Source organism: Ranitomeya imitator, chromosome 5, assembly GCF_032444005.1.
Source record: "Ranitomeya imitator isolate aRanImi1 chromosome 5, aRanImi1.pri, whole genome shotgun sequence".
NCBI lineage: Eukaryota > Metazoa > Chordata > Amphibia > Anura > Dendrobatidae > Ranitomeya > Ranitomeya imitator.
In genome coordinates this window covers 414,591,710-414,613,117 of record NC_091286.1, presented here as the reverse complement: position 1 = coordinate 414,613,117, position 21,408 = coordinate 414,591,710, and the positions used below count along the sequence as shown (strand labels likewise).

At 43.9% G+C, this 21,408-nt stretch overlaps 1 protein-coding gene across 1 annotated transcript in view; it reads right to left on the bottom strand.

Annotated features, from left to right (window-relative positions):
• The window catches only part of CHRND (cholinergic receptor nicotinic delta subunit), a 204,725-nt gene that overhangs the window by 14,549 nt on the left and 168,768 nt on the right, over positions 1-21,408 (bottom strand). Inside the window, exons 5-10 of the mRNA XM_069727028.1 lie at positions 17,859-17,903; positions 16,963-17,072; positions 15,588-15,743; positions 15,018-15,133; positions 13,736-13,936; positions 12,850-12,961 (exon numbers count right to left, since the gene is read on the bottom strand). Coding sequence (XP_069583129.1) covers positions 12,850-12,961; positions 13,736-13,936; positions 15,018-15,133; positions 15,588-15,743; positions 16,963-17,072; positions 17,859-17,903 — 740 coding nt within the window. The remainder of the gene's footprint in view (positions 1-12,849; positions 12,962-13,735; positions 13,937-15,017; positions 15,134-15,587; positions 15,744-16,962; positions 17,073-17,858; positions 17,904-21,408) is intronic.

The window sequence follows — 21,408 nt, the reverse complement described above, 5'->3', positions numbered from 1 at the left end:
TTTTAGCCTGCAATTTTTTATTTTACAAAGGGTAACAGGAGAAATTTGACCCCCAAAGTTGTTGTCCAGTTTCTCCTGAGTACGCTGATACCCCATATGTGGGGGTAAACCACTGTTTGGGCACATGCCGGGGCTCGGAAGTGAAGTAGTGACATTTTGAAATGCAGACTTTGATGGAATGCTCTGTGGGCGTCACGTTGCGTTTGCAGAGCCCCTGATGTGGCTTAACAGTAGAAACCCCCCACAAGTGACCCCATTTTGGAAACTAGACCCCGAAAGGAACTTATCTAGATGTGTGGTGAGCACTTTGAACCCCCAAGTGCTTCACAGAAGTTTATAATGCAGAGCCGTGAAAATAATAAATACGTTTTCTTTCCTCAAAAATAATTATTTAGCCCAGAATTTTTTAATTTTCCCAAGGGTAACAGGAGAAATTTGACCCCAATATTTGTTGTACAGTTTCTCCTGAGTACGGTGATACCCCATATGTGGGGGTAAACTACTGTTTGGGCACATGCCGGGGCTCGGAATTGAAGTAGTGACGTTTTGAAATGCAGACTTTGATGGAATGCTCTGCGGGCGTCATGTTGCGTTTGCAGAGCCCCTGATGTGGCTTAACAGTAGAAACCCCCCACAAGTGACCCCATTTTGGAAATTAGACCCCCAAAGGAACTTATCTAGATGTGTGGTGAGCACTTTGAACCCCCAAGTGCTTCATAGAAGTTTATAATGCAGAGCCGTGAAAATAATAAATACGTTTTCTTTCCTCAAAAATAATTATTTAGCCCAGAATTTTTTATTTTCCCAAGGGTTACAGGAGAAATTGGACCCCAAAAGTTGTTGTCCAGTTTCTCCTGAGTACGCTGATACCCCATGTGTGGGGGTAAACCACTGTTTGGGCACACGTCGGGGCTCAGAAGGGAAGTAGTGACTTTTGAAATGCAGACTTTGATGGAATGGTCTGCGGGCGTCACATTGCGTTTGCAGAGCCCCTGGTGTGCCTAAACAGTAGAAACCCCCCACAAGTGACCCCATTTTAGAAACTAGACCCCCCAAGGAACTTATCTAGATATGTGGTGAGCACTTTGAACCCCCAAGTGCTTCACAGACGTTTACAACGCAGAGCCGTGAAAATAAAAAATCATTTTTCTTTCCTCAAAAATGATGTTTTAGCAAGCATTTTTTTATTTTCACAAGGGTAACAGGAGAAATTGGACCCCAGTAATTGTTGTGCAGTTTGTCCTGAGTATGCTGGTACCCCATATGTGGGGGTAAACCACTGTTTGGGTGCACGTCGGGGCTCGGAAGTGAGGGAGCACCATTTGACTTTTTGAATACAAGATTGGCTGGAATCAATGGTGGCGCCATGTTGCGTTTGGAGACCCCCTGATGTGCCTAAATAGTGGAAATCCCTCAATTCTAACTCCAACACACCCCTAACCCTTATCCCAACTGTAGCCGTAACCCTAATCACAACCCTAACCCCAACACACCCGTAACCCCAACACACCCCTAACCACAACCCTAATTCCAACCCAACCCTAGCCCTAAGGCTATGTGCCAACGTTGCGGATTCGTATGAGATTTTTCAGCACCATTTTTGAAAAATCCGCGGGTAAAAGGCACTGCGTTTTACCTGCGGATTTACTGCGGATTTCCAGTGTTTTTTGTCCGGATTTCACCTGCGGATTCCTATTGAGGAACAGGTGTAAAACGCTGCGGAATCCGCACAAAGAATTGACATGCTGCGGAAAATACAACGCAGCGTTCCCGCGCTGTATTTTCCGCATCATGGGCACAGCGGATTTGGCTTTCCATATGTTTACATGGTACTGTAAACCTGATGGAACTCTGCTGCGGATCCGCAGCGGCCAATCCGCACCGTGTGCACATAGCCTAATTCTAAAGGTATGTGCACACGCTGCGGAAAACGCTGCGGATCCGCAGCAGTTTCCCATGAGTTTACAGTTCAATGCAAACCTATGGAAAACAAAAATCGCTGTACACATGCTGCAGAAAAACTGCACGGAAACGCAGCGGTTTACATTCCGCAGCATGTCACTTCTTTCTGCGGATTCCGCAGCGGTTTTACAACTGCTCAAATAGAAAATCGCTGTTGTAAAACCGCATTGAAATGCGCAGAAAAAACATGGTAAATCCGCCATAAATCCGCAGCGGACCAGAATACGTGTGCACATACCGAAACCCTAACCCTACCCCTAACCCTACCCCTAACCCTACCCCTAACCCTAACCCTAACCCTACCCCTAACCCTACCCCTAACCCTAACCCTAACCCTACCCCTAACCCTAACCCTAGTTCTTACCCCAACCTTAGTGGAAAAAAAAAATATATATTTTTTTTATTGTCCCTACCTATGGGGGTGACAAAGGGGGGGGGGGTCATTTACTTTTTTTTTTATTTTGATCACTGAGATATAACCTATCTCAGTGATCAAAATTCACTCTGGAACGAATCTGCCGGCCGGCAGATTCGGCGGGCGCACTGCACATGCGCCCGCCATTTTGGAAGATGGCGGCGCCCAGGAAAGAAGACGGACGGTCCCCGGGAGGCCAGGTAAGTATAAGGGGGGGAGATCAGGGCACAGGGGGGGGGATGTCGGAGCACGGGGGGGTGGATCGGAACACGGGGGGTGGATTGGAGCACGGAGTGGGGGATCGCTGTGCGGGCGGGTGGATCGGAGCACGGGGGGGAATCGCTGTGCGGGGGGGGATCGCTGTGCGGGGGGTGATCGGAGTGCGGGGGGGTTTGATTGGAGCACGGGGGGTGTGATTGGAGCACGGGGGGAGCGGGCAGGAGGACGGGGGAGCGGAGCACAGGACCGAGGGGAGCAGACCACAGATCGGGGGGCTGGGGGGCGATCGGAGGAGTGGGGTGGGTGCACATTAGTGTGTCCAGCCATGGCCGATGATATTGCAGCATCGGCCATGGCTGGATTGTAATATTTCACCATTTTTTTAGGTGAAATATTACAAATCGCTCTGATTGGCAGTTTCACTTTCAACAGCCAATCAGAGCGATCGTAGCCACGAGGGGGTGAAGCCACCCCCCCTGGGCTAAACTACCACTCCCCCTGTCCCTGCAGATCGGGTGAAATGGGAGTTAACCCTTTCACCCGATCTGCAGGGACGCGATCTTTCCATGACGCATATGCTGCGTCATGGGTCGGAATGGCACCGACTTTCATGACGCAGCGTATGCTTCAAAGGTCGGGAAGGGGTTAACACAGCCCACGTTGTGTATAACACAGCCCCATGTAGTATATAGCACAGCCCACATCACAGCCACGTAGTATATAACAGTTCACATAGCATATAACACAGCCCACATAGTATATAGCACAGCCACGTAGTATATAGCACAGCCATGTAGTATATAACACAGCCATGTAGTATATTGCACAGCCACGTAGTATATAGCACAGCCACATAGTATATTGCACAGCCACGTAGTATATAGCACAGCCCACGTACTACATAACACATCCCATGTAGTATATAACACAGCGCACGTAGCATATAGCACAGCCCACACAGTATATAGCACAGCCCACACAGTATATAACACAGCCCACGTAGTATATAGCACAGCCACGTAGTATATAACACAGCCACATAGTATATAGTACAGGCCTCGCGAGATCGCTACGTCATCTGGGGTCATAACCGCAAAGCATTACTGGGACCGGAGCATCGTGAGGAGCGGGACATTTTTTTTTTTTTTTATTATTTTTAACATTAAATCTTTTTACTATTGATGCTGCATAGGCATCACATGTTTCTCAACGCAAGCAATGAATAGCCAGGTCTTTCACTGGGAAGGAACAACCACGGGAAGGGCAGCATCCAAAAGGGAAAACCACCTATGCCAAAACATTGTATTCATCCACAGACAGCTGTTTCGGGGCAAATACCCCGAAACAGCTGTCAGGAGTGAGGTTTTCTGGAGGAATCCAGACCCTTTTGCAGAGAATTCTGTTTTTTTCTGTGGTCGTTTGTACCGACAGCTTTGAAGATGAGTTACGTGAAGAACACCATCCGAGTGACGTTGGAGCCATCTATCCTGGCAAGGAACAGCGTGGTCTTTATTGTTCGTGACCTTATTGAGGAAAAGGCTGGAGGAAATCGGGAGAACATCTATAGCATCAATGAATTCCCTAATCAAGGTAACTACGACGTTACTTTTATATATCACGTTTTTTTGGTGATTACACTGTGCAGTAAATCCCAAAACAAGTGGTGCTTTTAAAATAAAATATAGTTTATTGAACACAAATAAAACATAATTAAACATACAATAACGAAAAAGGTGCAAGATCCAACAAAAGAGGGACATACAACCATAGGGAAACCACCAGATTCCTGTAACACTTCAGTGTGACTAAGTAGGAGGAGAGCTAAATACCACCCAGAAAAAACGCTGACTAAATCTAATAGGGAAAATTCCACAGCCCATGCTGCCCATATAGTTTATTCATGTCTGGAACCCAGACAATCATGTGCAATGGCAGCTAAGGAGTATGGTAAAGTATAATAAGCCCTTATGACCAAAGTAGTGAATAGGTGGGTAAAGCTCTGTATAATAAAACAATAGCACATTACCTGAAGTGTGTGATGTGGTTTTCCTCGGCGTCCCTCTGCCCCGACTGATACGACCCTCGTTGTAGGGCATAGAAGCTGATATTTAGAGTTTGGTATAGTTGTTACTTATTTTAGTAACTAGTAGCACTTTATCGCAGCACTTAGCACTTTCATATCCATTGTCTTTTTCTTGTGGTTTTACATAGTTTTCATTTTAATATGTTTACCATTATATATGGCTACCATAGTATTTCTAGGGCACTTTTTTTCTATCATATAGTAGGGATTTTTTACAGGGGTTTTTATCACTAAACCTACTTTTTTCACCCCTTTTTTCTTATTTTGTTCATTTAGTTTCCCATCCTTCCCTCTCTTTTACAGGAATTGAGCGCATGCCTTGGTTAGCGGACGTGGTTTGGAGATGGGGGACGGATATTTGCGCTGCCGCAGGCCCAATCATCAGTCTTGATGATGGGCTTGTGATACCGCCTGTCTGCGACCCATCACCATCTCTTTACCAGTCTGCCATCAGCGCATGCGCCGCTTTATTTTCCTGGTCCCATCCACTTTTAGCCTTGGCTGTGGGTTTGCCGCCGGGTTCATTACAGACTGGCTTACTACTTTTTTTACATGGGGGTTTTACTGGTCTCCATGTCCCAGCTTGTTTTATTGTTATATTATTAGCCCATGTAGTAGTTCTTGCTCTCGCTCACAGTATGTATAGACTTTATTGTCCAGTTGGGCTAGTTGTTTGTATGTATACTGTCATTTGTTACTATAGCAACCATTTTTGTTGCGTGGCGGAGTTCCCTATAAATATTCTCATGTATTTCAGGAGACTGTATATTTGGTAGGTTCCGTTTTATATTCTCAGTTATACTTACCATTTTTTACGGCTCATGCTTATGTTTTTTTGTGTATTGCCATGATAACTATTTGCATTTTGGTCACATTTACGTATTCCACTGGCTGCCGTTCACGGGTGTGGTATATTGCCATGGTAACCTTATACACTTACGTCATGGGCACTTTTCCCATGTCCGGCGGTCTGGGCATGCGCGGTTGTTTTTGGCTAATGTACGGATTCTTGCGCTGACGCATTGGAGCCTTTGTAACACCGCAGAGACAGAAATGAATATATATTTCGGGTCCACCTCCGTTCCTCATACCTCCTATCAGCGCGGCTCTCCTGTGTATATAAACTGGCTTTCCACCTGCCTAGACACGCCTCCTCAAGAAGCGGTCAGTGAAACGCGCGTCGGGCAGAGGGACGCCGCTGAAAACCACATCACACACTTCAGGTAATGTGCTATTGTTTTATTATACGAAGCTTTACCCACCTATTCACTACTTTGGTCATAAGGGCTTATTATACTTCACCATACTCCTTAGCTGCCATTGCACATGATTGTCTGGGTTCCAGACATGAATAAACTATATGGTCTGCATGGGCTATGGAATTTTCCCTATTAGACTTAGCGTTTTTTCTGGGTGGTATTTAGCTCCCCTCCTACTTAGTCACACTGAAGTGTTATAGGAATCTGGTGGTTTCCCTATGGTTGTATGTCCCTCTTTTATTGGATCTTGCACCTTTTTCGTTATTGTATGTTTAATTATGTTTTATTTGTGTTCAATAAACTATATTTTATTTTAAAAGCACCACTTGTTTTCGGATTTACTGCACAGTGTAATCACCAAAAAAAGGTGATATATGTATTGGTATATAGTGGTTCTTGTCTCCCTGGTTTAGGGATATTCTACTAAGGGCAATTTTTTGTGAGTGATGTTACTTTTATGTCAGAGCATTATTGCCTGAATGCCTATGAATGGTTCCGGAATCATGCCGGAGATCCCTGTTTGAAGGGATTGAAGTGTGAACCACTGTTTGGTCTTCAGGAAAGGCAGGTGACTATCACTGTCTATAACCCCTTTACTGAACCTGCATTGTTGGAGAGCTTCCTCTCGCAGTATTGTGACTTTGTTTCAAAGGGAGAGAGGCAAGTGAACTGTTTAGGAATCTTTAATTGTCGATACAAGTATCGTGTAAGGTTCAGAAGAGATCCTGGCAGTGTGGGTGGGTTAAGACACCCTCCGGCGAACTTCTCTGTGGCAAGGCATAGGGGTTTCCTCACATACCCTGGGCAGCCTCTGTTTTGCAGGAGATGTTTCTCTTTTGGACATGTCCAGGCAGACTGCCAGAAGGGGCAGTGTTGCCGAAACTGCAAGAAGGAGGGGCATATGGCTGGTGATTGTCCGATGGCTAAGACCTGTGACGTGTGTGGTAGTAGTGACCACATGTATAAGGATTGTCCGAGGAGGGCGCCTAGACGCTCAGAGAGTGAATGGAGAGAGGAGGAGGAGAGAAGGAGGAGGTTGGCGATTATCAGGAAGGAATCTGAAAGAATGGAGAGAGAGGAAAGGAGGGAGAGGGAGAGGGAAAGACGCTCTGTGGCTCCAGAGGGCATTGTATTAGATCCCCGTGGTTCTATGAGTGATGTCCAAAAACAACAGAAGGAAGATGAGGAGTTTTGGTTGGCGGCAAAAAAAGTAGAGAAGGGGTATAATAAGGAAGAAGATCAGGAAGAAGATGAGGAAGAAGATGATGACTCTACTGTGCCTGAAATGTTTTCTCTTGAGGAAGCAATGGATGCAACGGAGGAAGACGTGCACATTTCTGAAGCTGAGAGCCCTGTGCACCCCTGAGATCCTCAGAATATTGGAGGACCTTCTTCAGATCAGGACAGGGGTGGGAATAAGTGTCAGAGGGAGGAGGATGGGGAAAGTGATGAGGCATGCAGTAGTATGCCTAAGAGGAAAATTGGGCAAGCTAAAAAAAAAATGGAGTGAGCACGAAGGGGTTAGTGGTTCAGAGACTTGCTGTTCCGTCCGAATGGCAGAGGAGGACAATGGTGATACTGGGTAAAATGAAAGCTCAGTGGATCTGTTTTTTTTTCTCTCCTTTCTGTGAGTCTTGACCTTTGTAAAGGGCTTTTTGTGTAATGTGTGTAGTTTTGTGGTAATTTTTGCATTGTGTTTTTTGTTTTTATAGTATGGATTTTTCTATAGTTTCTCAAAATGTGAGAGTTTTTAAGAAAGCGAGGAGGAGAGCAGCAATTTTGGATTTTTTAGCTATGCAGAGTGCATCTATTTTTTGTTTGCAAGAATGTGGGATTGTGGATGGTGTGAAAGGGGATGAGTGGTCTTATGGTGCGTCTGTATGGTCTGGTAGTGCAAATAATAGAAATGATGCTGTGGGTATTTTAGTTAAGGGGCAGGAGGTTGTTTTGAATAATTATTTGGTGGTGGAGATGGGGAGGTGTATCTTAGCAAATTTTGAATATAAAAATGCTAAGTTTTGTGTTATCAATATTTATGCGCCAGTAGGAAAAAATGAGTGTAAGTTATTATTTGAAAAAGTGAAGCTTTTTGTTCCAGGAAGAGTGCCTGTGGTGATTGTGGGTGATATGAATTGTGATGTGGGGGGAGTGAATGTGGATGTGTCTGGAAAAGTTTTGCTGGAGTTAGTTACTGACTTTGATTTGAGTGATATGCAGCGCGTGTGTAAGGTTAACCCTTTGTTAGATACCTTTTCTTCTGATAGTGGAAGAGCACAGTCCAGGTTGGATTATTGTTTTATTTCTAAAAATATTATTCCTGTTGGATATAAGCAGGATAGGGTTGTTTTTTTCGGACCATGTTTGTGTGTTGTGCGAGTTAGATATTAATGTTAGTGGTGTGTTTGGAAAGGGTTTGTGGAAATTAAATGTGAAATTGTTGGAAAATGAAGCTGTGAGGAAGGAGTATGTGAGAAAGTATGAACAGTGGTGTAAGAGTGAGGCCGGTTTCACACGTCAGTGGCTCCGGTACGTGAGGTCACAGTTTCCTCACGTACCGGAGACACTGACTCACGTAGACACATTGAAATCAAAGTGTCTCTGCACATGTCAGGGTGTTTTCACGGACCGTGTGTCCGTGTGCAAAACACGGAGACATGTCAGTGTTCGTGGGAGCGTGCAGATTACACGGACCTATTAAAGTCAATGGGTCCATGTAAAACACGTACCGCACACGGACGCTGTCCGTGTGCAGTCCGTGTGCCATGCAGGAGACAGCACTTCAGTAAACGCTGTCCCCCCAGAGTGGTGCTGAAGCCGCCATTCATATCTTCTTTCCAGCAGCGTTCGCTGGAGAGAAGATATTAAAAATCCTTTTTTTTTTTCTTCCCGTGTTTAAAATAAAGATCCCTGTCCCCTCCCCCCTCCCGCCCCCTGTGCGCCCGCCCGCTGTTAATAAAATACTCACCCGACTCCTTCGCAGCGTTCTCTCAGCTCCAGCTTCTCCTGTATGAGCGGTCACGTGGTGCCGCCGATTACAGTCATGAATATGCGGCTCCACCTCCCATAGGGGTGGAGCCGCATATTCATGACTGTAATGGGCGGCACCACGTGACCGCTCATACAGGAGAATGTGCGGTGCGGAGAGGACGCTTTGAGGGAGCCGGGTGAGTATTTTAGAAACAGCGGCCGGGTGCACAGGGGGTGGGAGGGGGTGGGGACAGGGATCTTTATTTTAAACACGAAAAAAAAGGATTTTTCATATCTTCTCTCTAGCGAATGCTGCTGGAGAGAAGATATGAATGGCGGCTTCAGCACCAGATGCAGGGGACAGCGCTTACTTGTAGCGCTGTCTCCTGCATGGTCCATGTGGTACCCAGTTGGCACACGGGCGGCACACGGCTGCCGCACGTGTGCCACACTGATGTTCATGGTAAGCACACGGACACACGGACACGGATAATTCTGGTACCGATTTTTCCGGTACCGGAATTATCTGGACGTGTGAGACTGGCCTAAGGAAAATTTTGGGAATGTTTGTGAGTGGTGGGATTGGGTTAAGAGGCAGACAAAAAAGTTTTTTAAAAGTGTGGGGTATGAATTTGCGGCAATTAAGAGGGAAAAGTTTGTTAAGTTGAATGCCCGTTTATGTTTATTGTATAAATTGAGGGAAGGAGGAATGGAGGTGGAGGAGGGGATAAAAAAGGTTAAAAAAGAAATTAATGAGTTTTTGGAGGAGAAAGGCAAGAGTATTATTTTTAGGGCAAAAATTGATAGAATGGAGCAAGATGAAAGGTGTTCGAGGTTTTTCTTTAAAAAGGTTTTTGGGAAAAAGCAGAGTATGAGTGTTTTGAATACAGTGGATGGAAGAGAGGTAAGTGGGGAGGATATGTGTGAACATGTGGCCAAGTTTTATGAGGAGCTGTATGCAGTGAAGTGGAGGGATGAGGCTTTGGAGGAGGATGTACTAAGTGTATTAGAAAATAAATTGAGTGAGATGGAGAGAGAGAGAGTGATGAGAGAGGTGACAGGTGATGAGGTATGGAAGGTAATGAATAGCATGGCGTTAAATAAGACTCCAGGAGAGGATGGTCTTCCAGTAGAGTTTTATAGGGTGATGTGGCATGTAAGTATATGTGGTCTAGTATGGAGGTGGCTGAGAGTATGCGTGCAGGGATGGTTGTGTTAATACCTAAAAAAAGGAGATTTGAAGAGTTTAAAAAATTGGAGACCGATAACGTTGTTGAATTGCAATTATAAGATCTATGCAGAGTGTGATTGGGGATGAACAGTGTTGTGCGGTGCCTGGGAGACGTATACATGAGTGTGTGTGTATGTTGAGAGATTGTTTGTGGGACTGTATGAGTCAGAAGAAGAGTGTATTTGTTTTGAGTTTGGACTTTGAAAAGGCGTATGATCGGTTAGCACATAGTTTTTTGTTCCGGGTATTATTGAGAATGGGGTTTCCGCCTGATTTTGTTTGGAGGGTGAGGAGCTTATATAAAGACATTTATAGTTGTGTTTTGATGAATGGTTCTGTGGGTAGAAGAGTGAATGTTTTTTCAGGTATGGGACAAGGTTGTCCTTTGTCTCCTGTGGTTTTTATTTGTGCGATTGAACCATTGCTTTGTATGTTGGGGAAAGATAAAGTGATTAGAGGTGTACAAGTGCCAGGAGGTGGGGGGAGGGAATGGAAGGTTAGTGGTTATATGGATGACGTGTGTGTGTGTTGTGTGATTCAGAGTATTCTGTGAGGCGGGTGAAGTTATTAGTGTCTATTTTTTGTGGTGCGTCAGCATTTAAGGTGAATTGGGAGAAGAGCGAGTGTAAGGTTTTTGAGGGAGGGGTTTTAAGTAAGGATGTAGGAGTGAATGAGGTGACTGGGTCTATTAAGGTTTTGGGGGTGAAATTTTCAGAGAGTTTGGATGGGAAAGAAAGTTGCGATGATGCGAAAGGAAAGGTTGAGCGGAAGTTATGTTTTTGGAAGATGAGAAGTCTTTCGTTTTTTGGAAAAATCTTAGTTATTAAAAGTGTGATTTTGCCTATTTTCTTATATATTGCAGTGGTCTTTCCGCCGCGGTATATGTGTATGAGGGGGTAAAATAGGATTCTAGGATTCTGTGTGTGTTTTTGTGGAATTCTAGAATGGAGAGGGCTAGGAGGGAGGTTTTGGTGAAACGTTTAGAAAAAGGTGGGTTGGGTTTTCCAAATCTTGAGGTGTTCTTTGGTGTAAATATTGTGGTTTTTGTGTTGAGGGTGATTAGGATGGATGGGAAGTTTTCTTGTCTGTGTAGGTTTTTGTTTGGGGCGTATTTATTTCGTTTGAGGTGGCGAGAGAGGGATCTGAGGTATCCAGTTGCTTTTGACGTGCCTAGATGGTATGTGTGGGTTTATAAATTTTTGGTGAAGTATGAGTTGTGTGATGTGGATGTTAGGTTGTTGAGTAATAAGAGGGCTGTGTATAGGATGATTGAATGTAGAGAGACAGAGTGTGGAATAAACATGGTTAGAGGGAATGATATAGAAAAAGTATGGAAGAAAGTACGGTTGGATGGTATGACGAATAGGCAGAGTGAGATTGTGTGGCAGTCTTTGCATGGAGTATTACCAGTTAGAGAATTTCAGAGGAATCATGGGTTGGTGAGAAGTGAGATATGTCCGAGAGGCGGGTGTGGTGGAAGGGAAAGTGTAATACATGTGTTTTGGAATTGTCGGTATGCTAGGGAGGTGATTGGAAGAATGGGACCGTTGTGTAAAGAATTGTGTGGTGTGAGCTTGTTATCATTTGAGTTGTACATGTTTGGCTTGGTAATGTGTGATGGAGTGAAGGAGAGAGTGTTGTGGTTAATAGTTGCATGTATAAAGGAAGTATTATGGGATGTGAGGAATGTGTATGTTTTTAAGAGAAAGGAAATTGTAGTAAAGAATAGTCTAAAAGTGATTTTGTGGAAGATGTATGTGTGTTTTCTATGGGATAAAAGGAGAAGGGGGAGGTGGTTGCCAAAGGAATTTGGAAGGTGAAGAAGTGGAGATACCTTGTAAATATGTCTTGATTTGTTTTTTCTGATGTTGTATTAACCTGAAATTTTCCGATGATGATGGGAACAGCTTTTGTGTTTTGGATTTGATGCAGCTGTTTGGGATTTTTCTTTGGTCTTGGATTTCTGGACCCTGGATTTTCCCATCTGAAGGGAAAAAAAAAGAAACAGCTGTCTGTGGATGGATACCATGTTTTGGCATAGGTGGTTTTCCCTTTTGGATGCCGCCCTTCCCGTGGTTGTTCCTTCCCGGTGAAAGACCTGGCTATTTATTGCTTGCGTTGAGAAACACGTGATGGTGTCTCCGTGGCTTTTCTACATGCATTTGCATATTTCCCATAAGGGATGGGGGCAGTGTTCTGGATCACTGCGTTGAGAAACACGTGATGGTGTCTCCGCGGTGTTGGATGTTTTGATCTCCCCGAGGTCATTCATTCTTATGTTTATAATACTTTTTTGCAGGCTGATAGCTTCTGCAGCATGGGAACGTAGCAGCGTCACACCATGGGGTCTCCGATCCAAAAGCAAAGGAGCTGTCAGGCCTCTGCCGTTACCCAGAATCCTGCGATTGTGTTCGATCACAGCATTTCGGGGGTTAAAGTGCATCGCTGGAGCAATGGAGGGATAGTAACATCTGATTTTATTATTGCAACTTAAAAGACAAAAGACTGAAGAAAGTAATTTGCAGAAAACCTCTTTAATGCACCAAAAACTGAGTCCTGTGACAAAAGTTGTAAACTACAATGTGATTGCATGAAGAAGAGTCAGAATCTCATAAGAATAAGAATGCATGAGACAAAAAACGTCAGTTCGGGGTTTTTGTGGCGCAATATTTACCCTGTGTGTAACTCAATACTAATACTTAGGATGACTTACTTGCTGATGAGAGGAATGGCAAAGGAGGTCTCTGGAAGGCGCTGTGAGATCAGGAGCAAGAAGACAGACTGGGCAAGCAGTACAGAAATGGCCAAGGTCATCTTTTCCCCACCTGACGGAAATATCACGTTACATACAGACTGCTCTTAGCACATACCTAAGAGCATAATGTAATTCACTCCTGCCAAAATGTTCATTTTCTCCTGCCAAAACACTTAAGGAGGCATTCCGAGAAAAAAATGATTGCCTAATCCCTTAGCAATATCTATTTAGTGGCATCTGTGTGGTGTTCATGTGCTTTCTTTCCAACCGCCGTCTTTTCTGGTTCCTACTCAACCACGTGACTGCACTTCAGTCTAGCGAACTCACACAACATCCCATATGTGGCTTGGAAGTCATGTTCTCAATGTAAGTCTATGAGAGCCTTGATGTGAGTGTCAGAGGCTCAGCTGAATTGTGTTTTAGAAAAGAATCCGAAGTTCACTGGGAACCGGAGAAGATGACTAGTAATTATTTAAATAAATGTACATTACACTACAGATATATTCGGAAGGGATTAGGATATCATTTATATTCTGGGAGTCAGTGGCGTAACTTGAAACTCATGGGCCCCGATGCGAACGCTCCAAAGGGGCCCCCAAGTATTTTATATCTTTAATAGCAATAGTCTTTTTCTATGGGCCAAAGGGACTTTTAGGGCCCCCTAGGCTTTAGGGCCTGGGTGCGATTGCAACCCCTGCACCTGTTGTAGTTACGCCCCTGCTGTGAGGGCTTCTTTGTACTTACCGTACTTCTAGTCCAGTCTCTACTTTCCTGACATGGCCCTACCAGTATTTGCTTCCCTTTTCCTGTTATTTCTGCTTTTTACAACGTAAAGGGCACTTACTGTCAGCTGGCAGGTAGAATACAAGGTTGGCCATCAAAGCAATCAGCACGCAAGGAGCCAAGATGTTTATAATGTAAAAGAGAGGTTTCCTTTTAATAATGAGGTAAAATGTGATGTCCTGGTACTTGGTACTTTCTGGAGAAACGCTCCTATCAATGTTCTTCTTGGCTGGAATGTGGACAATCTCCCACTCACCATTTTCTGTAAAAGAGAATCACATTATCAAACCCTGTGCTAGATATTATAGACAGATGTACTTGATGTATTGAAACACATGTATGGGCTTGTTCACATGTTGTGTTTTTCCTGTGTTCTTTTTCCGCTGAATTCTTCAAGGTTTCTTTGAAATTAACTATATTAAAGGGTTTGCTTTCAATCCTGTAAAGAAGTGGTATATAAATGGTTTCCAAATACCTGCTTGTCTCCATTCTATTTCCTGCCTTGAGCTGTATTGATATCAGAAAGTACACATTTGGAGTACAGATGATGGCAGTGAAAGAATCGGCTCCGGCGTCTCACTAACTGTGGGGGTAGGTTGTCCTTAAAAGCGAAAATGCTCAGAGGAGGACAGTGCTAACCCTTTCATCTGTACTTGTGATTTATTGATTTATTGCTTGCTGCAAGGAGACAAGACAATACAACTGTAAAGCGATGTCTCACTCTTATTGAGTAACACAAGGGTTTTATAGCTGTAAGAAGTGGGAATCACATGTTCTCTCCTCCTCTATCAACATTTCATTAGTTTCACCTATCCCTTATTCAAGGCTACCTTTTGCTACTTCAGTCATTTTAGTTGAGATAGCACATCTAAGCAAGTTAACTCTTAAAGCCCCACTTATTCTAAAATTATTTTTACGGTACTCCAAGTGATTATGTTCTGATATCAATTCAGCTAAAGGCAGGGAAATAGATCGGGAGTATAACAGGGGTTTGGAAGCCATTTATTTACATGCATTTTTTTACAGAAATAAAGAGTAATTCACTAGCACTGTCATTTGAGGGAAATATAGAAGGGTCAATAATAGGGGTCCCCAACTCCAGGCCTCGAAGGCCGCCAACAGTGCAGGTTTTCAGGATTTCTTTAGTATTGCATCGGTGGTAATGTGATCATCTGCACAGGTGATGATTCCAACCCCTGTGCAATACTAAGGAAATCCTGAAAACCTGCACTGTTGGCGGCCCTCGAGGCCTGGAGTTGGGGACCACCGGTCTATAGGGTGTATAGCCATGTTGAATATCAATATACAGCACATATAGTTTGATGAACTAAGTGACAAAGTACCTGTGAATGCTCCTTCATCAATGACAATCCATTCCACCGGGTAGTTTCTCTCAGTTTCGGCATCTTGTTCCTCTTTTAGTCGTAGGTTTATCTCCTTAGCATTATAAGTAAAGGAACTGCAACCATAGTCACACAACATTATTTCTTTAGAAGTCATTGTATATGAGCAGAATAGTGGAATTATGAGAGCACAGCCAGACGGCAGCAGTTTGTAGAGAGTACGGTATTTCATACAAGCTTAGCACTTTTACTGCTCCAAACAAACCATCCTAATTTCATCATTATGCGGATAAGCAATGGATTATTTTTTTGATTGGCATCAAGAGAATACATACTGTAGTAGAGAGGGAACACACAGCAAATATCAAAATGGGCCACATTATTGCCCTCAGGTCTTGGCACACAAGGCCAAAGAGCCCAGTATAAAGGAGCTGGAAGCAGAGACATCTATTATATGTATAACCTTGATTTTTCAGTCTTAGTTCAAGTAATTTGGGTAATGTTCCCAACAGACACAATACAGAATTAGACATCCGACAACACCATCATATAGCTAACTACAATAATTACCTAAATTTGAGAGAACAGTTCTGCCAGTCAAATGGGAAGTAGTTGACATTGATGGAGCAAGGAGTCTGAAATATGGCAGGAGGTAGCCAGTATATGTATCCATCATCTGCTATAAGCACATTGCAATAATAGGCCACCTCAAAGTCTCCATTATTGCTGTAAACAAGCGAATATAAAAATGAGATGTGATATTGAGTATAACAGCACAGAAGTGATATACTGACATGTGTTGAATTTCTATAAGCTTTGACCTTTGGAATGCTGGTCCCGTGTTTTCATGCCCAGTAAGTAAATTTTCCTTCACCCTTTAGTTTACCACCAGGGGCGGACACAGACCTTAGAGGGTCCCTGTGCAAGAACAATTTATGGGCCCTTTGTAGTCCAATAGCTCATCATAATGCACAATACTAAATGTTTTAAAGGTGGAAATGGGCCCCCTTACCTCTTGTGCCCCTGTGCAGCTGAACAGGTTGCACCAAGGGTATGTTCACCCTTGTTTACCACCTTTGCCATAAGTACCGCACATCCAAGCTCTCGCCACCTCCTGTCGCCTCCAGCTCAAAAATATTTCCAGAATCCGTCCCTTCCTCAACCCTCACTCTACCAAAATGCTTGTGCATGCCCTAATCATCTCCCGCCTCAACTATTGCAACATCCTCCTCTGTGGCCTACCTTCTAACACTCTCGCACCTCTCCAGTCTGTCTCTCCTCGCTACACTCCTGCTTCCCCTCTTTGCAAATCCCTTCACTGGCTCCCAATTTCTCAGCGAATCCAGTTTAAATTACTAACACTGACCTACAAAGACATCCATAACCTTTCTCTTCTGTACATTTCCGAACGTAATCACGTAACCTCCGGTCCTCCCAAGACCTCCTTTACTTCTCTTATTTGCTCCTTACCCAATCGCCTCCAAGACTTCTCCCGAATATCCCCCATCCTCTGGAATTCTATGCCCCAACACGTCCAGTTATCCACCTCATTTGCATGGAACCTGAAAACCCATCTCTTCAAAAAAGCTTACAACCTGTAATGACCACATGGCCACCTCCACTCCATCGGAGCTACTGTAACCCCTGACCTACTGTCTCCTCTCCCATAATTCTGTAGAATGTATGCCCGCAAGGGCAGGGTCCTCTTCCCTCTGTATCATTCTGTCATTGTTAGTTTTGTTTACTGTAAGTGATATTTGTATTTTGATGTAACCCCATCTAATTAGAGCACCATGGAATTAACGGAGCTATATAAATAAATAAAAATAATAAGTACCAACCTCCTCAGAGAAACATAATCTGCTTATAGTTTTGTTAGACACCTTTTTAATCAAAAGGGAATCTCTTTGCTATGTGTTTCTGTTTTGTTGATAACCATTCTTACTTGTTCTCTAGGATTAGTTTTGGCTGCCAGACCATGTCCGGAGTAACTCGGAGGGTGTCAATGCCGTAGAACTCTGTCTTATTCCAGGACAATCGCTTGTCATACCATCCCTGTAAATCGACCAGACAAACCATGACATTAGAACATTATGTCTGCATAAGTCATTGTTCAGTATTACTCTGGTTCACATTACTGCTTAGATTTAGCTATTCCAGGACACCACACACTGTAAAGGAAATAGTGTTTGATTCCATTAAAAATAATATTTTATCCCTCCTGTAGAGGGCTACAACCAGGAAAAGTGTACATCTGTTACTGTGGTGAGGTGTCTGTGTTATAAAAACCCACTCTCACCCACTTATCACCAGTGCATTTACCTCACTTATACAAATCAGTGCACCCCATGTGATAGGCAACAGCACAGTGCAAATTAATTTCACAGACACAAATGGGTCTTTTGTCACTTTTTCCAAATACCCATTAAAAAAGTAAAATATTTGGTAGGGATCTGAAAAGGTACTTAAACAGTACAGTGTACTCTTCTTTTCCTACCATAGTGGCCCGCAGAATCAAATATGGATTACGGCATTACTGGATATGAGATGAGGAAGATAGTCCATGGGAGAAAAACCTGATCATTTTTTGTGCGAGACCCAAATATTTCATTGAAGAGATCTTTACTATAAACTTATCTCTAATGCTGAAGATTTTACACCCTGAAATGATGGACTTTTTATTTCTATGGACTTTTTTGAGAAGTGTAAATCTAAATGATCTTCTTAGGGAAGTTTTGATTGGAAGGTAGAATTAGTAATTTGTTCCTAAAATGTGGGAATTGGTAGAAAGTTATCAGCAAATATAAATGTACAAAATACTTATTATAATAACTAACTTACGTGCTCAACCCACACATTTGTAGTAAGCGTTTCATCAACTTCTTTCTGTCCAAAAAAAAAAAAATATAGCTTGTTATTATGGAAATATAGAAAGTATTGAATATAAAATAATAACTAAAGGTATTGTTCCCTATCTATCAGGGACCCTGTACTGAATAACTATTAATAGGGCTCTTCTTGTGACTACAGCCATAGGCAAAACTTGATGCTCGAGTGGAATGATGCAAGATTTACAACCAGACACCCCCAAATATGCTACAGTCATGGCCAAAAGTATTGACACCCCTGCAATTCTGTCAGATAATACTCATTTTCTTCCTGAAAATGATTGCAAACACAAATTATTTGGTGGTATTATCTTCATTTAATTTGTCTTAAATGAAAAAACACAAAAAGAATTGTCCTAAAGCCAAATTGGATATAATTCCACACCAAACATAAAAAAGGGGTGGACAAAAGTATTGGCACTGTTCGAAAAATCATGTGATGCTTCTCTAATTTGTGTAATTAACAGCACCTGTAACTTACCTGCGGCACCTAACAGGTGTTGGCAATAACTAAATCACACTTGCAGCTAGTTGACATGGATTAAAGTTGACTCAACCTCTGTCCAGTGTCCTTGTGTGTACCACATTTAGCATGGAGATAAAAAGAAGACCAAAGAACTGTCTGAGGACTTGAGAAACCAAATTGTGAGGAAGCATGAGCAATCTCAAGGCTACAAGTCCATTTCCAAAGACCTGAATGTTCCTGTGTCTACCGTGCGCAGTGTCATCAAGAAGTTTAAAGCCCATGGCACTGTGGCTAACCTCCCTAGATGTGGACGGAAAAGAAAAATTGACAAGAGATTTCAACGCAAGATTGTGCGGATGTTGGATAAAGAACCTCGGCTAACATGCAAACAAGTTCAAGCTGCCCTGCAGTCCGAGGGTACAACAGTGTCAACCCATACTATCCGTTGGCATCTGAATGAAAAGGGACTGTATGGTAGGAGACCTAGGAAAACCCCACTTCTTACCCCAAGACATAAAAAAGCCAGGCTGGAGTTTGCCAAAACCTACCTGAAAAAGCCTAAAACGTTTTGGAAGAATGTTCTCTGGTCAGATGAGACAAAAGTAGAGCTTTTTGGGCAAAGGCATCAACAGAGTTTACAGGAGAGGCATTCAAAGAAAAGAACATGGTCCCTACAGTCAAACATGGCGGAGGTTCCCTGATGTTTTAGGGTTGCTTTGCTGCCTCTAGCACTGGACTGCTTGACCGTGTGCATGGCATTATGAAGTCTGAAGACTACCAACAAATTTTGCAGCATACTGTAGGGCCCAGTGTGAGAAAGCTGGGTCTCCCTCAGAGGTCATGGGTCTTCCAGCAGGACAATGACCCAAAACACACTTCAAAAAGCACTAGAAAATGGTTTGAGAGAAAGCACTGGAGACTTCTAAGGTGGCCAGCAATGAGTCCAGACCTGAATCCCATAGAACACCTGTGGAGAGATCTAAAAATGGCAGTTTGGAGAAGGCACCCTTCAAATATCAGGGACCTGGAGCAGTTTGCCAAAGAAGAATGGTCTAAAATTCCAGCAGAGCATTGTAAGAAGCTCATTGATGGTTACCGGAAGCAGTTGGTCGCAGTTATTTTGGCTAAAGGTTGTGCAACCAAGTATTAGGCTGAGGGTGCCAATACTTTTGTCTGGCCCATTTTTGAGTTTTGTGTGAAATGATCAATGTTTTGCTTTTTGCTTCATTCTCTTTTGTGTTTTTTCATTTAAGACAAATTAAATGAAGATAATAATACCAAAGAATTTGTGATTGCAATCATTTTCAGGAAGAAAATGAGTATCATCTGACAGAATTGCAGGGGTGTCAATACTTTTGGCCATGACTGTATATTTGTAATATTGGGGTCTTTTTTTGGCAAAGAGTTGATTGGGCCCATAAGGCACAGGGGCCTGAGTGTAGCTGCTATTATATGAAGATATAATTACGGTAAACCTTATATTGGAGCTACTGGTTTATAGGGGTTGTCCAGTACTTGGACATTGAAAACTTACACTTATAAAAGGTCATCAATATCAGATCGGTGGTGTTCGCAAACCTGGCATTCCTACTGATCATCTGTTTGCAGGTCCTACACTGACTGGAAATAAACAGAGTACGGAGCAGGTTGCTGCAGCTCAGTGGAATTTTTCCCCCACCACCGAAGTTTGTACTGCACATGTAGAATATCTATGTATGCATAAATGTTGGGAAACTATTAGTGTGCAAAATTATTATCAACTATCTGGAGCAAACTTAGCCTGAATGGTGCCATGTGCTAAACTGCCAAAACTGCAAAACTTTGGTGCCCTCACCCAGTGGTGTGCCGCAAATAGCGGAAGACCATACAGCCACTATGGGTCCCATGAGTCGGGGGACCCGGTACCAGCGCTGGACCTGCCACTCCCAGCATCACACTTTCAACTGTATCGACATCTTGGATGCCAAAACAGTTGAAAGCTATGATGGAACAGGAAGCAGTCAGCTCATTTCGCCATTATTCTCCTTCTGCGTCTGAGCTTTGATGTGTCAGGGGTCACGATGATATCACTACATCATGCCCTCTCTGCCAAGCAATGCAAACTAGACATTGGAGAGACCAAAGCAGTGGGGGAACAAGGAGAGGTGAATATTTTTTTTACGCAATGAGTACATTGTGGGGGTCATTATAATGTTTAGAGGCAGGGCCGGCGTCAGCACCCGGCGCACCTGGGCAAATGCCAGGGCCCTGGGGAGAGAGGGGGGCCCACTCACGCTGTCATAGATACAGCTGGGAGAGCAGAGCAGGAGAATGTGCTCTCTCTCCGCCCACAAAGTCACTGCTGGCTGCGTTCTTTTAACCCCTATGTGCCAGCTCTGACACAAGCATCTTCTCACTCAGTCAGTGCAGCCAGGCAGGCACACATAGGGGTTAAGAGAAGGCAGCCAGTGTGACATTGTTTGTGGGCGGAGAGAGCAAGTTCTGTGCTCTGATCTCCGCCCCTGACTGGCTGCAGTGCTGCTGAACTTATCAGGCAGATTCCGGAGGAGCTCCTACCAGTGCCTGAGTGAGTGCTATGGTATCCAGCAGTGATTGCAATTGGTCTTATGGCTCAGTCTGCTGCTGTCTCCGCTGCCTAAAAATGTGGGTGATGTCTGGAGGAGCAGCTGGTGGGGTGCAGCCTGCAACCTGCAGCCGCCCAGCTCTCCCAGAATACATGCATGCTGCACCAAACCTGCACCAGTGGGGTAGGAAGAAGCTTAACCCCTTCCCATCTGTATGAAGGTTATTGCTGAACCTTAAAGATAACAATCCGACCCGCATAAATGGGGTTAACCAGATGCCAGGAGGAAGGGGAGCTGCTGCCTTGGATAACACTGAGCTGTGGGCTGTACGTTGGGGCCCCGTGGCCCCAGGCTGGTGACTGGAGGGACTCTGCCCAGTGCTGGCATGTGGGTGATTTCTGCTCCAGAGTCTCAGCTTCTCTCCTCCAGGTCACACTGTGCAGTCACAGCAACATTGGTTGTGTCTGTCCAGG